Raw genomic sequence first — 18462 nt, forward strand, 5'->3', positions numbered from 1 at the left:
AGTAATTATGTATTGCAAAAATTTACTAATGGCGATTAGCCAAATATTTCGTAAAGATGTACTGTAACACCGTGTCCACACCGGACGCGAGCGGCGTGGCGCGATGCAGCGCGACAAAATACAATAGAACCTATTAGGCCCCGATCACACCGAACGCATCTTTTAGTTCTAAAAACGCGAGGCGCACAGCACTGCCTTTTTTTGGTGACTTTTAAAAAAAGCAGTGTGCTGCCGTTTTTTTATGTTGCTAGGCAACGACCAAAACAACTGTCCTGTCAGTCAAATCAAAGGATTATAGCGCCAGCTGGTTTTTGCTGTTAATTAAAATGTCACATTAGCAGAAATCCTAAAAAATACAGCTCCGGTTTACCCACGACAGACACCAAAAGTTTCTCCTCCATTTCTTGCAGTCTCCGGACTTTTTAAGCAACAGTAAACTTTTGTCACCACAACAGAAGGCCCGCCTCTCCATTAGTGATGGGTCGTTCTTGAACGATTCGTTCATTTTGAACGAATCTTTAATGTGACTCGGGAAGAACGAGTCGTCTCGGGAGTGATTCGTTCAGTCGCGCATGCGCAATTGCGCAACTATGAACGAACGACTCAAACCCGAAAGACTCGAGAGATGAACGAATCCATTCTCTTTCCGGCTCAGGCAGCACAGGTTAAGCGTATGGGGCTGTCACGTGATGAACGAACGACTCAAACCCGAAAGACTCGAGAGATGAACTAATCAATTCTATTTCCGGCTCAGATCGCGTTAGTTAAGTTAATATGGGGCTGTCACGTGATGAACGAACGACTCAAACCCGGACAGATAGAGGTGAGGGAGTTAATCATAGACTGAAGACCCAGGTAAAAAATGAATTAGTCTCTTATGTTTCTAATAGCATTATAGTTTTGTCTTGTTTGTAGTGTGATCAACGTTTGTATAAGCAGTACATGTGTTATGGAAGTAACATGTAGCTTTTTTATTATATTTTGGTAAAATGAACGGAATGAACGAAATGACTCGAAAAAAGATTCGTTCATTTTGTTGAACGAGACTCAAAGATCCGAGTCTGTAAAATGATCCGAACTTCCCATCACTACTCTCCATTCGATTGGACAATGGAAAAAACGCGAATGACGTCGGGCGTTTTTCCGCTCAGAGTTGCTTTTTTTCCAACTTCAAGCGCTCAGAGCGCTTCTGCAAAAACGCAAGGCGCAGCAGGCGGCGAAACGCGAGGCGCCCAGGGCGCATAAACAGCGCGCAGAAGCTAACAGAAAACCATTCAAAAAAGGCGCCTCTCACTGCAAAAATGCATTCGGTGTGATCGGGGCCTATGCTGTCTACACTGGATGCGGCGCGACACGGCAAATCCTCGACAGTAATCAGCTGCCGCATTCTATTTATGACGTGCTCACACAACGTTTAAATGATTTGCAATGATCGCTTTGTCGCGTCCAGTGTAGACAGACTTTAGCTGTTGGTGTAGACACGGTGTAATACCACATTTCAGTCGAACATAGATCGTTTTCATACCCTGCTAGTGGTGCGATATATAAAGCTTTTCATGAACGCATTTAGCACGGCCGACCGTGGAAAATCCACTGTGTACGGAAGCAAAGTTAGCCAAACATAACGTTAGATGAATCTTACCTGTCCAGGAGAAAATTAGCAACGTTGGCGTCTGTCTTCAAATTCTTCTCCGTTTTCAGCCGTCTCCATCTTTCAAAGGCATCTCCTATACAAATCCTTGTTTTATTTCGGACTTTGTCACGACGTATTTCGGATTCATAACGAGGCGTTATACATGTTTTATCCGACACATTCATAGCTGCAGCTGTAACAGAGCTGGCAACCCGGATGACAAAACTCTACTGACTTCGTAATTAGTAGATAGCGGGAGGGTGGAGCCTCAGACCAAAACACAAAATGACAACAATAACATCAGTCGTGGGCTGCAACTTTCACTTTTCAATGACAATATCCTGGCCGGACCACTGTTGTCAGTGATATAAGTATTTGAAATGAACATGATTTCTTAATGTCTAGTGACATGTCAGGGCCATTTTATGATTAACTGAAATATATTTCTTACATAACATTAATTAATGCACTGTGAACTAACATGGACGAACAATGAACAAATGTATTTTTATTAACTAACATTAACAAAGGTTAATAAACAGTGTAAGAAATGTATTGTTCATTGTTTGTTTATGTTAGTTAATACACTAACTAATGTTAACAAATGACAACTTGCTGTAAAGTGTTACCATTTATTTTAATTATTCACGTGTAGCGGCTAACAAATCAAAGATCTTGCACAGTCACAAGAAGTAACTTCTGCGCAAAAATTGAAAAAAAGTTGAATAAAGTATGTCAAATACATTTTTTGGTAAATATGTTCCATAAAGATATTTTGTAAATTTCCTACCATAAATATATAAAAACTGAATTTTTGATTAGTAATATGCATCGCTGAATATTTAGATTTTTTTTGCGCCCATAGATTACAGAATAGCTGTATCTCGGTCAAATATCTATTCTAACAAACCACACATCAATAGAAAGCTTATAATTCATAATTTATAAAGCTTAGACTGGTTATTACTGGTTTTGTCATCCAGGGTCACATATTATTTGTAAAATATTATAAATATTGTCAATAAAATGTTACATAAATGAGATAAATTTGTCCAACCTTTGTGCAGATATCTACAATTAAAACCTTATTTTAAAAACAAAACAGAAAAGACAAATCTTCCCTTTGAAGGAAGTATAATCTTACATCTCACTGGGGTTTGGGATACATTTTTTTCTCTTTTTTTGTTGTGGATTAGTATGTTATTTGACAGAAATAAGAATCATATAATGCTGACTGTTATTAGCAAGAATCTGCCAAAAGTCTGGTTGGGAGTAAATGTGAAGTAAAAAAAAGACAGACGTCACATTCCACATGCTCTGTCCTTTCTTGCAAATTATAGAGCACAAATCAAACTGTATCAGAAACACCTGCTTGTTTTTTTTTCCACTCCAACATTTTCCATTTTAGAAAGTATTATCGCTGCCCCATTATCTTAGTTGTGCTTATAATATCAGCTCATGCTGTAAAAAAAACATTATTGTGCACTATCTGGGCCTGAACAGAACCATTAAAACAATAAAACCACAGCCATCCGATGATCTGCTGGGAATTTTGCGGGATTTCCCAACGTATGTATTTATCCCAATTGGAAAAATAAACTAACGCCAGGTCTCTATTAATAAAAATGCAAAACACCTCGATTTGACGTATTTAGGGTGTGTGCATTAATTACAGTTAATGTCTGATGCCAAATTACTGAATTTTATTGTATCTCTGTTATCACACCCCTTCTGCACTTCCACCGCATTATGAAACTGCAGTGACGACGCACAACCTTGAGCTTGCATAGCTAGAAGTGTTTGCTCACAATATGTTTCAGTCTAAAACTAAAGTGTTAGCTTCACTATGTACAATATTCTGAAAACACAAACTACAGCACACTTAGAGATTTAGACTGACATCCGTTTAAACAGCTTACAGACTTCCTAGCACCTTTCCTGTTCTTTCATATTTCTACAACTCTCTACCTGCTCATTTCATGAGAGTAAACCTACTCATCCTGTGCTTTTTATAAGTCCGCTGGAAAGGATTATCTACATGCTGTAGTCTCTCAGTCGGATTACGTCAATCCTGTGTACAGTACACATTAAAGTCTACATTTTAGATGAGCAGAGACACAGACATTGTGAGAATAACATGCAAGTAAACCTATTGGTGAGTGTCCAAGTATATTTGGACTGAACCCTTTACAAACACTTCGAACACATTAATATCAGAGATGACACAAAACATTAATATCAGAGATGTTAACCAATCAATAATGAATGAGATGTCACTGCTGTTAGAGATACAAACTTATTGGCATCTGTCTTCCTTGATGTAATCTTTAATAAGATTAGCAGCACAACATCAATAACTCATAAAGGGGGAAAAGCAATTTACAGGTGTCCTCACTTGATAAAAACAGCTTCAATTTGAGATTCAATTTTATCAGACAACATTAGCAATAGGTTGCAAATTAAATCTAACAGATCTTTTAGTGAAACTGAATGATGAGATTTTTTGTCAATAGTGTAGACACAAACAGTAAGATGAGTAATAAATCATCTGGTCTGTATTGATAAGTGTGAGTAACTGCGTTCAGACTGTATCAATTACAAGTAATCCTGACTTCACTTTCTTCTGTGTAACACAAAACAAGATGTAAAATGTCAATGCTGACTGTCCGAAAGGACAAAAGAGTAAAACAAACATAGTCCAGATGTGCTCTGTTCTCTAAGTCTTTAGAAGCATAGCGTAGCTTTGTGGACAGAACAGAACAAAACGTAAGCAGTTACTTTATTCACAGTACTCAAAATCCTGCCTTCTAGTTTAACAGCCCCTATAAAAATAAGAGATGTAATACAATAACCATTTCTTCACACTGTTTTCTTAATGTGAAGAACATTTAATAATCTAATGAAACCATTTCCAGAATTAAAAAACAGAGCTGGATGAAAAAAAAAAAAAAACATTGATTTCTCGTTTTTAATCAATTCTCGTTTTTACAAAACAAGGCTTGTCTAGTCAGTTTTCAGTTAACGAATAGGAACATTGTAGCTTGCCGCCCATCCAATAAATCACAATAAGCTTTGTGCTTTGTTACTTTTAATATAAAACAAAGTCTTAGATGCCAAATTCTACCCATTTCATTACAATATTTAAACAATAAATGGCACTTTGACGCTGTTTAATGTGGTGAGAGAGATCGCTGTAGTGCCTTAGTTTAAGAGAAGTGGCAACGCGAGGAACACGTGAACTGATCATCTCCTCTGCTTTAATACCAGTTTCAGCATGAACTAAACATGAATGAACATCCGAAGGTATGTTGAATCACTGTATCCTGTCTCATAATCGCACAATCATTGTTTCAACTGCATAAAAACATCAATAAAACAGCTTGTAAACAATGTCACGTAAAGCCACATTAACCTCAGAAAAAACAGATTTGGTGACCATAAACTCATTTGTCAGCTAGAGAGGAGCACTTTGCTAAATATATGCACCATATAACATATTTATTATGATTTTTACTACTCTTCAATGTTTAATTTATGTTTGAATAAATCTGTAAAGTGTTTATGACAGCCAACATTTAAATGTTTATATTTCAAAAAATGAATTTCAGTGGAATTCGAGAACATGTCAATTGAGTGCAATTTAAGCATTTTTGTATACAAATCAGTTCATTTTAACCTATTATTATATTATAGTAATGTAGTACCAACTGATGTATATTTTACAGCATTAGTTGTAGTTATTAAAAAAAAAAAAAAATCCATGAACTGTACCTGATATACAGTCAAACCAAACAATATTCAGACACCAGCTATAATTTTTGATCTTTGTTTACTAGTGTGTGCAGGACTATGCTGCCCTACAAAGGACAAGTGCAGTAACTACGCCAACACTGAAAAATGCCTTTAAAGTTTTTACACCAGCCAGTCAAACATGTTGTGGGTAGATTAATGGTAATACATTCATGTAATGCCTTCTTAGGAACACGTTTTTTATAGATTAAAACCATGACAACTGATGTGACCTTTGACCACCAAAATGCAGATACTGCACTCTGCCTTTGGATGACCTGAAAAAAGTAAAACACTATTGCAAAAGCAAAGTGCAGTATCTACATCCTAGATGTGTTAATCCAACTTTCTTGTTGTGTTTCCTACTACATGTTGATTGTTTTTGATAATTTTAATACTTTTGTTGATGTTTGCATGCTGTGAATGTTACAATTGCTCAGTAGTAAGCCTCAATATTAAGAGTCATCTGCTCCTTTCGCAACAGAGAGTGTTTTGCAAATTTTTTTTTTACAAAAACAAATTCACTACAGACCTAGGTTGCTTTAAAACAATAGCTGAAAAAAAGTGTCAAAGCCAGGAAAACAAAGCTAGAACACAGTAACATCACTTACTGCGGTTTGCTTTGGTATTAGTTTGGATTTTGTAGTTACTGCAATTTTGACACTCTAATTTCTCTGAAACGGGACAAAATTGAACCAGGAGAATTTTCCACAAGACAAAACAGTTGTCACAAAGCCGATTTTAAGCCTTAACTCAGTTATAACTACAAATGTGTAGTTACTGCGCTTTGCCTTTGGAGGGCAGTATAGTTAATTTATGTAATTGAGGATAGCAAAATAAACTGGTACATATTAGACCCAAGAATTCTTTATATAGTGGACTACCAGTAAAATTGATAAAAAGTTGGGACAAAAAAAATTTGATTTGACACTTTGACCTGAACATACCTTTTTATCCTAGATGAATTTGTTCTGACATTTTAACTCTTGAGTTCTTGTCATATTTTATTACCATTTCCTAAACTATAGTGAATAAACTGTCATAATGTGAGAAGGTGTCTGAATAAATTTAGGTTTGACTGTATATCCAAAATAATCAATACTGAATCGAATCTCAAGCTTGTAAATCAAAATCGAATCGTGAAATTTGTGTCAAAACTAAGACCTAATAAAAAACCTTTTGTGCAGTGGAAAGACTGCATGCATGTTAAAGGTTCCTAATGGAACCGTTGATGCCAATAAAGAACATTCAGCTAAACATCTACTTTTAAATGAAAATGGTGTGTAACAAAAGTAATTAACAGGTGAGTTCTTTTCTATGAACGAACCCTTTTAATAGTGCAAGTGTTAATAACTAATTACTGACTAATTACTTTGGCTAAAGGTAGAAAGAGAACTCAAGCAAAAGACATTCCAAAAAAGCAAAAATCATTAACTTTGCTTACGAGAAACTTGCAGTATTACTTTGTCATCCTTTCTTCTGTACTCGGAAGTTATTACCTGAGTCTCTTCTGAAAATTACACACTCAGCCCCCACAGACGGTGCATCTCTTTGCCCCTCATTCATCAAACTGTCAGCTCATCAGATATGCTGAATATGAATGAACTACGCACAAGACCAGGAAACATCAATGAGTCTTGTGGTAGTGCATAAAATACAGAACTGGTGTTATCAGCATTTAAACTGCATGGAAACAGCTGCATTTTGTTGCATTATTTATACTATACGCACAAACAGAATCATTTGAATCTGGAAACATCAGCAGGATATGCACTAAATCAACTTCAACCTGCATGAACAAAACAAAGACGACTCTCCTTGTACAATACATACAGATGCAGCATGTCTGTTGTTGCTCTAAGGTGATTATTTATTTAGAAATGATAAGATTATGCTATTGATCCAGGACACAACATTAGCGGGAATACAGTATTTATAATTTATGTCTGTTTCTAAGCACTTCATGAGCCCCAGAAGTGTTTTATTAGCCCATATAATTTCTGTGTTGATGTAATTAATCTTTCATAAAGGCAGTTAATACAAAAGATCTCATAACAACAAAAGACCCAAAATCAAATCATGATGTTGCCTGATTGTTCCATGCTCTTTATAAGCTTTAGGGCATCTATTTACCGTATTTTCGGCAAATGCCAAATCCTTAGAAATCTGGCATTATAAAACGAGTTCTGGACTTCATAAGAATACACAAATAAAATCAGTCAGGCACAGGAAGGTTTTCATTGACATTAGTATAAGCTTTATGTTTCAAATAAGCAGCTGGAAATCTCCACCTACACATTTCTATAAAATCTGCATGCTTTGCTCATCAAAAAAAGCCATTTTTATTTTTTTCGTAAACTACTGGAAAATGCATTTTGATAATCAGTTTCAGCAGAGCTGAAAACATTTATTCGTAAAATGTTTTTGGTTGAAATACATTTTCTATTCCTCTGGGTTTTTTCTCCCCAAAGGAGTTTCAGTATCCCTATCGACTGCTTCTACACCCGTCTGTACTCTTTATAGACTAGCCCACATTTATTCCTCTGTGTCTTTTTAGTTGCCTGTGGGAGAGAGTGTGCATACTTATATGCAGCCGTGTGGGAGTCTGTGGGTGTGTGATTGAGAGGATTTCTAACTGTGTTCTCGCAGGAAAGAGTCGATACATGGTACAAACATGCACTGCGTGACAACTATATAACATCTGTCGATTCAAATCCATCTCATTTCTGTTTGAACAGGCATAATATTCAAAGCACTACATGATTGCTGGTGCTTACCAAATCTTTTTTGGCTATAAAAGTGACGTTTTTAGTATGGGTGGTTTTCAACAATACTTAAGTTCACATGGGCTATCATCATTTTGATAAATCAAACTGCACAGAACCATAAACGGGCAGAGAAAACAAAGGTGAACTGCAACATCAAATCAATAAATTTAAAGGAGAAGTATTATGCCCCTTTTTACAACCCCAGTATGTGTCTTTGAAGCTTCAGTTCAAAATACCCCTCAGATCATTTATAATATCATTTTGAAAATGGCCATTTTGATTAGAAGCAGAAACATGCTGTTTTTATTAATGCATGTCTCTTTAAATGCAAATGAGCTGCTGCTCCCCGCCCCCTTTTTAAGAATAGGACTGTGCCTTTACAGCTTGTACCTCAGATACTCCCAAAAACATCTGTTTGGTTTTGATTATCATGTCTATCGCACTGAAATCATGTGTTTTAACATCAAATCAGTTTAAAGTTCTGATATAGCATGCACATTTAAAGCGGATGAAAAAAGTGCATGTGAGTACCGAACTAAGTTTACTTTCATGTCTTATTGCGCTTAAACTTTCAAATACACAAGTTTATGTTAAAAACACACAGGAGTTACTAAAACAGTCGGTTATGTCTGTGAAGGTAAACAGCTGGGAAAGAAATTGCATGTTTATATTAGATCTGTGTGGCAGCAGTGTACCATACAGTAAAAAAAAAAAAAATCAATAAATCCACTGCTCTCTTGTCTCCTCTGAGGCTGGGACTATGTGTATGTGTAGCCAACGACAGAACAACTAGCATGCTTTCCTTGAAATGTTGCCATGGAGTAGGAACTGGTATGCCATTTTCACTGTGAAACAAAATGGTGGCACCATAGGTCGAAACGTGAGGATTAAGGGGTGGTAATATTATAATAAGAGCCTCTTACTACATCACCAGGGGAACAAAATCTGACACGCTTGTTTTGTTTTTTTTCCATGTTTGCAGAAAAAGTAACTGGGTTGGTAGATGCACTGAGAACCCAATTATAGCACTTAAACACGGAAAGAGTCACATTTTCATGATATGGCACCTTTAAATTTTTTATTAACTTAATGTCACAATCCAGGCGGGGTTGAGGTGTGGAGTAATGGAGAGGAGAACCGGAGTAGATAAACGAATAAAGTTTATTAAAACAAAACACTGTAACTAAAGCAAACAAACAAAAACCGGGAGTATAAGATGAACACATGAACACAAGCAAACAGAGGTAACAGCAAGCATTGACGGACAAATGGGGAGTGAACACACAGACTCTTAAATACACTGAAACGGGGTGTGGTCACTAACAAGATAACAAGATAACAAGGGGGAAATACAAATATGGGCATGGAATAAACCAAAAGGACTAACCAAAAGGGGGAGAAACAAGGACTAAACCAAATGAACTAGAAACATAGGGGGAAAAACACTTGGGAAACATAACAGAACAGGACAATACACAGACATGACTCTGACACTTAATGGTTAGATGGCCAATTTAAACATAATAAAGCCAATATGCTTTAGTTACGTCAAAGCAAAAGTTTTTGGTATATGGCTGCAACATTTTGGCAATTTTTATGAATTTGTGAGCCCTTATTCATATGTTTATGTTTCACATCATAAGAATTCATATGAAAACGCCACCTCGTAAATGTTTTTCATGCAAGATTGGTTGATGAATGAGGGGCAAAGAGATGCACCGTCTGTGGGGGCTGAGTGTGTAATTTTCAGAAGAGACTCAGAGTACAGAAGAAAGGATAACAAAGTAATACTGCAAGTTTCTTGTAAGCAAAGTTAATGATTTTTGTCTTTTGCATGAATTCTCTTTCTACCTTTAGCCAAAGTAAACACTTGCACTCTTAAAATGATTCATTCAAAGAAAACAACAATTTTGTTACTCACCTGTTGATTACTTTTGTTACTCACCATTTTCAATTAAAAGTAAATGTTTTGCTGAATGTTCTTTATTGGCATCAACGGTTGCAACCACATGATTTCAGTGCGATAGACATGATAATCAAAACCAAACAGATGTTTTTGGGAGTATCTGAGGTACAAGCTGCAAAGCCACAGTTCTATTCTTTAAAGTGCCCCTATTATGCCTTTTCAAATATGATATTTCATGTAGTGTGTCATGTAGCTGTATGTGAACATAAACTATCTGCAAAGTTGTGACGCCGACAGTGCACTATAAATGAAGTTTTTGTCTAACAAAAAAAAGAGTCGGCTCACATTCGCCTAAACGAGTCGTCAGCAATTCGAATCTTTTTTCTGTAACGGCCACACGTCACGAGCTACACATTTGCGTAATGTCCGCCCACGTTCAATTTCGCGAACAACTTACCCGCCCACAAACAGTAGGCCTACCATTTTCACGTGGATTAACGTTACATCATGTCAAGAAGACGCCCTGCGCTGTGAGAGTGAATTTGTTTTATATGCCCTTCCGAAAGATGAAACTACCAAGAATGAGTGGTTAACATTAATTTTTTCAACACCTCAGCAGTCCAATGCCAATCTTGTGTTGTGTTCGCGTCATTTTACTGATGACTGTTTTTCCAATCTTGGGGAGTAACGTTACAACGCGAGATTCACCAAACGCTTGGTTTTAAAAAATGGATCAGTGCCCAGTTTATTTGGACCGGCTTGCTCCTCTGAACTTCTACCTGTAAGTATGATTAATAATTGATGATTGTATTTTCTAGCGATCGTTCAAAATACGTCTTTGTGTACGTTATGGTGTGTAACAACCCTGCACATGTCTTGGTAAGCGGCTAACTTGCGTTTCAGTAGTTCTGTTGTTCAGCTGTGAGTGCAACGTAGTCTAAAAATTGTGATTGATGCAGCTTGACTGTCTGTCTGCCTTATTAGTTTGTAATGATAATGATAAACGATGGCTTAACGCAGTGTTAGGGGTTGTACGTTACAGTGTTGAAGTTCACAACGTAGAGGTGTGCCCGGTTCGCTTACAAAAGCAAATTGCAAGCACTTTCCACAGTTATAATATGACACCCACTGAGAAACGTCCTGCTCCAGTCGTGCTTGCAAAACAGTTTCTTGTCGATGTGCCACTTCAACCGTTTCATCGTCAGACTCCGGCTCGAATTGATAGGGTAAAATCGAGGCTATCTTTTCTATGCATTAACAGGTCTCCACAGCTGTCATTCAGTTATGGCAATGGGCGTTTCGTTTTGCGCTGAAGCGGTAGACCAATCCAAAAGGACTGCACCATCTGACCAATCACAGCGGTGAGGGCTCACGGAAAGGAGGGGTTTAGAGAGACTGATTCTTCGAACTGCTTCACACGAGTCGTTTACGAATCATTTAGAAACGGGGTAAAATTAAATCTAATTTTTGAGAAAACTAAAGTGTTTTTTGAACTTGCATACATGTAAACCTGTTTTAAGAGACTATTACAACAATATTAACTACCTTTAACATGGCATAATAGGGGCACTTTAAAAGGGGGCGGGGAGCAGCAGCTCATTTGCATTTAAAGAGACATGCATTAATAAAAACAGCATGTTTCTGCTTCTAATCACAATGGCCATTTTCAAAATGATATTATAAATTATCTGAGGGGCATTTTGAACTGAAACTTCAAAGACACATACTGGGGTTGTAAAAAGGGGCATGATACATCTCCTTTAAGTTTATTAATTTGATGTTGCAGTTCAACTTTGTTTTCTCTGCCTATTTATGGTTCTGTGCAGTTTGATTTTTCAAATTGATGATATCCCATGTGAACTTAAAGATTGTTGAAAACCACTCGTACTAAAAACGTCACTTTTATAGCCAAAAAAGATTTGGTAAGCACCAGCAATCATGTAGCGCTTTGAATATTATGCCTGTTCAAACAGAAATTAGATAGCTTTGAATCGACAGATGTTATATAGTTGTCACACATTGGCTTGTAATATCTTTTTTGTAAGCAACATTTAAATCACCATGGGGGTGACCTGTGCCAGCTGAACAACACCCATATTTATTTGTTAAAAGTGAATTTGGCCAACATTTGAATGACCTCAAAACTACCACTGACAGAACAAAAGGCACAAAACTCTCTCTTTGATTTCATAGGGTCTTTAAGAGGTTCCATTTTTACAGCAGGTCCACTTTCCATCTCATGTAGTGGTGCTTCATGATAAAGAAAATCATGTTTTAGAAAACGAGAAAACAGTCTGATGAGATCATTTCATATATGGGCCATTCAGCAGAATTGGTCCAAAGTCAGAGTTGTACAGGTCTTGGAAAAAAAAAAAAAAAGTGTCAAAACATTTGTATGCAAATTCTATATTCGATTTGTGTATGCCAAAAATCATTGGGATATTAAGTAAAGTTCTTAAAGTTCCATTAAGAAATTTTGTAAATTTCCTATACTGTAAATATACTTTAACTTATTTTTTTGATTAGTAACATGCATTGCAAAAAACTTAATTTAGACAAATTTAAAGGCTATTTTCTCAATATTATATTTCGATTTTTTTTTCACCCTCAGATTCCAGATTTTCAGACAAATCAAACTTTAAATGGAAAGCTTATTTATTCAGCTTTCCATTCACTTTTTTTTTTTTTTTTTTGTAAAGTGACCCTTAAGACTGGTTTTGTGGTCCAGGGTCACATATTGTATTTTCAGAAAGTTTGGGAATATTTGTCCTGTCCCGACATTTATCAATACCAAAACACATTAATATATAATATAAGGGTTATATTGACCTATTAAGATTTAGCTTACATCTACATTTCAGAGGTAAATCAATAACCATTATATTTTTAAAAATAATTCAAGTGTCATTTATGAGATTTTTTCTATTTTGAATCCAGTTTTTCTTTATAAAAAGGTAATGAAAAAATATTTTGAATATATGTTGAACCAAAAACATCTGAGTTGATAATTCAGTATATTTTATTTTTGACAAAACATCCTATGTTTCAGTAGTGACTGCACATTTTCAGTAGTGACAGTAATGCTTTGGTAGCGACTACATCGCATTACTAAAACACAAAAAAATTGCATAACTGTACTAAAACTGTTTATTTATTTAACTTCAATGATTTTTAAATGTGTTTTTTGGATGTGGAACAGCAGTCTGCACCAGTTTCGTAGAATGGCCCATAAAGCAATAGATGAGACCTAAACTACTGTGTTTAAGAAGATGATGATTGAAAAAATTTTCACACCTAATGGTACTGTGTAAATGTGACTGCAAATTTGTGCCTGTGAGAGATTTTTCACCAGATGAAAGTGTTAACCACAACATGAGTGGTTATGGAGCTTGGATAAATCCCTTATTAGGTATGGCTTGTGATCACTTTGCATAAATGACACTGACAAATCCAGAGGTAACAGACTGCACCTGTTGAATGGGGAGCCTCTAATACTGTTTCTAACTGAAATCAATATCTGATATCAATGGGCACCTACAATATCACATTTGTAATCACATCAGCAGTACCACTGCATTATATTTCCTCATGACAAAAATGATTCATCCACAATTCTTTCTTGTGAAATTCAATTATTACCTCTATCTCACTTAGCCTAGTAATGTAGACATCACAAGTCAGTAGAGACATTATAGGGGTCCTCTGGATGTGATGATCTCAGAGCAATGTATAACATCACGGTCACGTTTCCGCACTGTTTTAATGCTATTCAAAAGAGGACTTGGGGTGTCCAATGCAACAGGTTTTCACATAGCAAAGAAATCGTCTGCAATTATATATTAGACAGAAAGCCTACTTTCCAACACACTTTTGCTTTTTTTTACGATATGAGGAAAAGAAATAGACTAAGATATTCTCCAAATTAAAGATTACGCTGGAGTTCCAGATGTCAGTGATGAAGCCATCTCTTTAACGCATACTGTGATAACAGCACTGAAAATTCAAAAATCTAAAAGATATTTTCTTCCATTTAATTTTTTTGTAAAAATCACTTTGGTTATATTTAATGTCCGAATCATTCAAAGAATTTCAGGCGTCTGGGATTTTAAAGGCATTTACGTCAGTCATTTTAGCACACAATCTCTGGAGGTTCCTCTGGCGCAACCAACACGTATTTTGGATACACAGTGAGCCAACTGTCAACATTTAAAAGACGTTTTAAATAAAACACACTATCGTTTTCGAGACTATATCTAGACAGTAAAGTGATATTGACCGCATTTATGTATTTGTCGAGTTACAATCCTACACTTATATTAAGCGTTAAAGCAGCGTACTGTTGCTATGGTTACCTCATCTCGTGAACGCGACTTCGATTCACAAGCGTCTGTTAGGTGCGCTCCGACAACTTGTAATTGAACTTTATAGGTGAGGAAACGTTGAAAATACATGTTAAAGTAACATATACGTTTATATAAAAACACACTCTATCGTTTTGTTTTGACCCCCTTTAGAGAAGTTCAAGCCTTATGAGTGCTCAGTCTCCCTAAACATTATTTGTGCCTGAGGAAACGTTGAACTCACCAGCTTGTCAAGTGTATCTTTGCCAGCAGTGGACACCTTGAGCGCAGGGACTCGTTCACATGTGCATCCTTCCAGAAGGTAAATCCCTGATGGTCGAGCACTCTGGTCGGTGTCGAAGTAAAACAGAACATTCTGATAAAGTGCAAAAAACTTCTCATGCCATTTGCTGTTTTCGGTGGTCTTCTTGCTGAGATAACCTCGCTTGGTGCCCTCTTTGCGCGCGATAACGGAGAGATACAGAGCGTGTCCCTCATTGTACCGAACACTCTTCTGCATTTTCCGTCTTGGTTTAATGTGTATTCACTTGTTTGTCACCATATCCCATGTGATTTTAACTTTCCACTTAGGATGTTTGGAGAAATGCGCACGGGAAAGTTGCCGAGCTTAAACGCACTGCTCATACGCGACTCATCCAAACGAGTTCGGAGCCCAATCCATTCTGGCTTGAAGAAAAGTTTAACCCCGACGAACACCACTATCTGTCAACGCGTTTAGCTCATGCAGTACAGCAGAATAAGCAATAGTAGTGGACAGACGGTGAGAGAGAATCACTGTTGAGATCAGATGTAATCGGCTTTGGCATCCTCTTAAAGAGACAGCGCCTCTTTCGCTTTCTCTCTCTCTCTCTCTCTCTCTCTCTGAGATCCACTCTCCCTTGTGGCTGAGCGCAGCTTTTAATGAGTGGGCGGATTGAAAGCACGGGCTGAAAGACTCGCAGATCTTAATGAGGAGGTGGAGATATGTAGAGATTTTAATGAGGAGGCGGGCGAAACGCGCTACTGAGCATCACTCTACACACAAGCATCTGACAAGGTCCAATTAGGGGCTTTGCTGGTAGGTTAAAGGAGTAGTTCACTTTCAGAACAAAAAATTACAGATAATGTACTCAGCCCCTTGTCATTCAAGATGCTCATGTCTTTTTTCTCAGTCGTAAAGAAATGGTGTTTTTTGAGGAAAACATTTCAGGATTTCTTTCCACATAATGGACTTCTATGGTGCCCCTGAGTTTGAACTTCCAAAATGCAGTTTAAATGCAGCTTCAAAGGGCTCTAAATGATCCCAGCCGAGGAATAACGGTTTATCTAGTGCAGTGGTTCCCAACCTTTTTTACTTCTGGGCCCCCTCCTTCTCTGGTCAATTTTGCAAGCCCCCCCTATGCCTAGTCTCAGCCTCAGATGTCACGCCCACGGAACATTGGCTAAACGTCTGATGCATATGGTACACTTAACTGGAAACACTTCAGGAATGTCGAAGTCGTCATAGTTGTTATACACATTTGCGACATTAGCAAACAAATTACTGACTTACTGCTTGTTCTCCCTCTTCTTATTTAACTTTTAATGCTGGTTATTTCAATGACTGACTTGTTGCATGCCAGTCTGTTGTTGTGGGGGCATTTCCACGCACCGAAACGTGACGCTGAATGAAACAAACTGTGATTGGTTGTTTGACATGTCGGTCAAACGGCCTTATGGGCGGGGCCTTGGCCAATGGAAGCAGCCATGAATTCCAGACCTTCTGCCGTCAGTCTGAAGTTCTGGCTACGCGAGACTACCCTATGCCTGACATGTCCTCTTATACTGTACTTCTGTAAAAAGTATTTATTTTTAGACCTTTTTTTATCAACCAAAACACTTGTTTTGCCTTATTCTTCCACTGCAAAACTCAAAATTCAAACTTTAAATTATACTTTTTAACCTTCAGACAACCTGTAGGGGTGGAGCCGAACCCGAATACGGTATTCGGAAAGGCACAAATAGCGTGTTTTAGCTTATTTCGAACAAATACTTAAAAAAAATATTTGTATTCGGGAACAAGAAAAACTTTATATCAAAAAGCTGCGTTTCCTCACGAGACTGCAGTGCATGCCCGCATGAGTGAGTGACATTCAGGAGTCGGGGGGTGGGGGGTAAAAGAGGTGACTGACACAGGCTGCTCCACACAGCAACAGAGAAGGCTCGGCTGAGCGAAAAAAGACTTCACTGCATCACTGTTTTTGTTGAATAGATTTTTGTACCTTAACTGGGTTCCGGAGGCAGTTTATAACTTTCGGGAAGCAGAGTTTGATCGAAAGATTATTCCATTAGGGGCCGTTCACATGTAGCGTCTTTTGCGCGCTCAAGTTCGTTATTTCAAATGTAGACGAGCAGTATGCACGCTCATAATGGAAGCAACGCGGTCGCAACGCGCTCGTTTCTTCCAGGCGCGTCCACGCCGCATCGAGATAAAAACATTTCAACTTTTCAGAATTCCGCGAGCGCTCTGCGGGTCATGTGACAAGAACCAATGAATCAGCTTCTTCCTTTCACGAAAAACATTAAAAGCTTAGCCAAGATGGAGGAACAGCCGGTCATAGCTGTTACAGAGCTACTGCAAGCGATTTTTAGTTTTGGAAATCCATTTATCCTTTGCTGAAACTTCCGCGTCTTCATGGAGAGCGCAGGTCATGGTTGCTTAGCAACGGCAGACGCCACGGGAGCGCAGGCTACAGAGCGCTTTGGAAAGAAGGAGAAAGCGGGGCGCCTAGCGTTTTCCACGCGTTTTTAGGCGCGACATGTGAACGTCCCCTTATATGGTACGTTTAAGTTACTCTGTCTTTTGCACACAGCAAGATGTAGGCTATAGGCTAGTTAACCTTAGCATAGCTTCCCATCACTCATTATTTTTACGCCTATTTTGAATTTTACTCGAATACAAATACAAATACTTTCCCCCCCTCAACAAATACAAAGAAATACAAATACCGGCTGCATTGCACACCCCTAACAACCTGCTCAATTCTAACTGTTTAAAATAATATATATATATATATATATATATATATATATATATATATATATATATATATATATATATTAGTGGTGGGCCGTTATCGGCGTTAACGTGCTGCGTTAACGTGAAACTCTTATCGCGCGATAAAAAAAATATCGCCGTTAATCTATTCTCAAATTTGGGTTGGGAGCTGGGTCTAAACTACGCAAGCTATGATGACTTTCACCTTGATAGTTTAACGCGGATGTATACCGAAGACTATAGAATATGGTCGCGCGTTTGTTCTCCTCCGCCAAAACACAGACGGGATCGCATCGTCCTCCATTCATAAAAACCGAATCTACTATAGCGAAATGCCACGTAAATTCGTCGTTTTTTGGATTCATAAATCAAATGTTGGTCAGTCACTTAATTCAAATCGCGATATGGATTAGTGTATGTGAAAACTGAAATGCAAAAAGACCGTTTTAATATGAATCCGATATGTTCCGTTTGCCTAGCTGTATGTATGCATTGCGGAGACGAGCTTTTACTACACGCATACTGAAACACACGTGACGCTCCCGGTAATTTTTGGCATTTTCATCTCACATGAACAGATAAACTCAATCTCCCAAAACTGCTGTGAGTGTCACTTTTACCGTTTCATTTGAGAAAACTAGCATCATTTCATACTGTATGACACAGAAACTTCACGGCAACCTGTCAAAATAAAAGTACGGTGTAACATGTAATGGGCTGGGTAGGTGTTGACGTTAAAAAACACAATCTAATAGGTAGAAAAAATAATTTCATTGTTAGTTAGTTAGTAAACACAAGTACATCTAATTGAACAATTTATTTTCATCAACAAATTATCATAGAACAGCTTTATGAGCTTTATGATCCATTCTCAAAGACTTTAAGTCATTATTTGGGTAGCACACATATTCTGAATGCCTTCAGCAGAATTCAAATTAGCCATTTTAATCTATATTAATCTAGATTAATTCCAAGATTTAATCTAGATT

At 37.4% G+C, this 18462-nt stretch overlaps 1 protein-coding gene across 1 annotated transcript in view; it reads right to left on the bottom strand.

Annotated features, from left to right (window-relative positions):
* rasgrf2b (Ras protein-specific guanine nucleotide-releasing factor 2b) overlaps positions 1 to 15226 on the bottom strand; it is a 98608-nt gene extending 83382 nt beyond the window's left edge. Inside the window, exon 1 of the mRNA XM_073841194.1 lies at positions 14681 to 15226. Coding sequence (XP_073697295.1) covers positions 14681 to 14956 — 276 coding nt within the window. The 5' untranslated portion in view covers positions 14957 to 15226. The remainder of the gene's footprint in view (positions 1 to 14680) is intronic.
* Positions 15227 to 18462: the final 3236 nt, after the last annotated feature.

This window comes from Garra rufa, chromosome 5, assembly GCF_049309525.1.
Source record: "Garra rufa chromosome 5, GarRuf1.0, whole genome shotgun sequence".
In the NCBI taxonomy this organism is placed as follows: domain Eukaryota; kingdom Metazoa; phylum Chordata; class Actinopteri; order Cypriniformes; family Cyprinidae; genus Garra; species Garra rufa.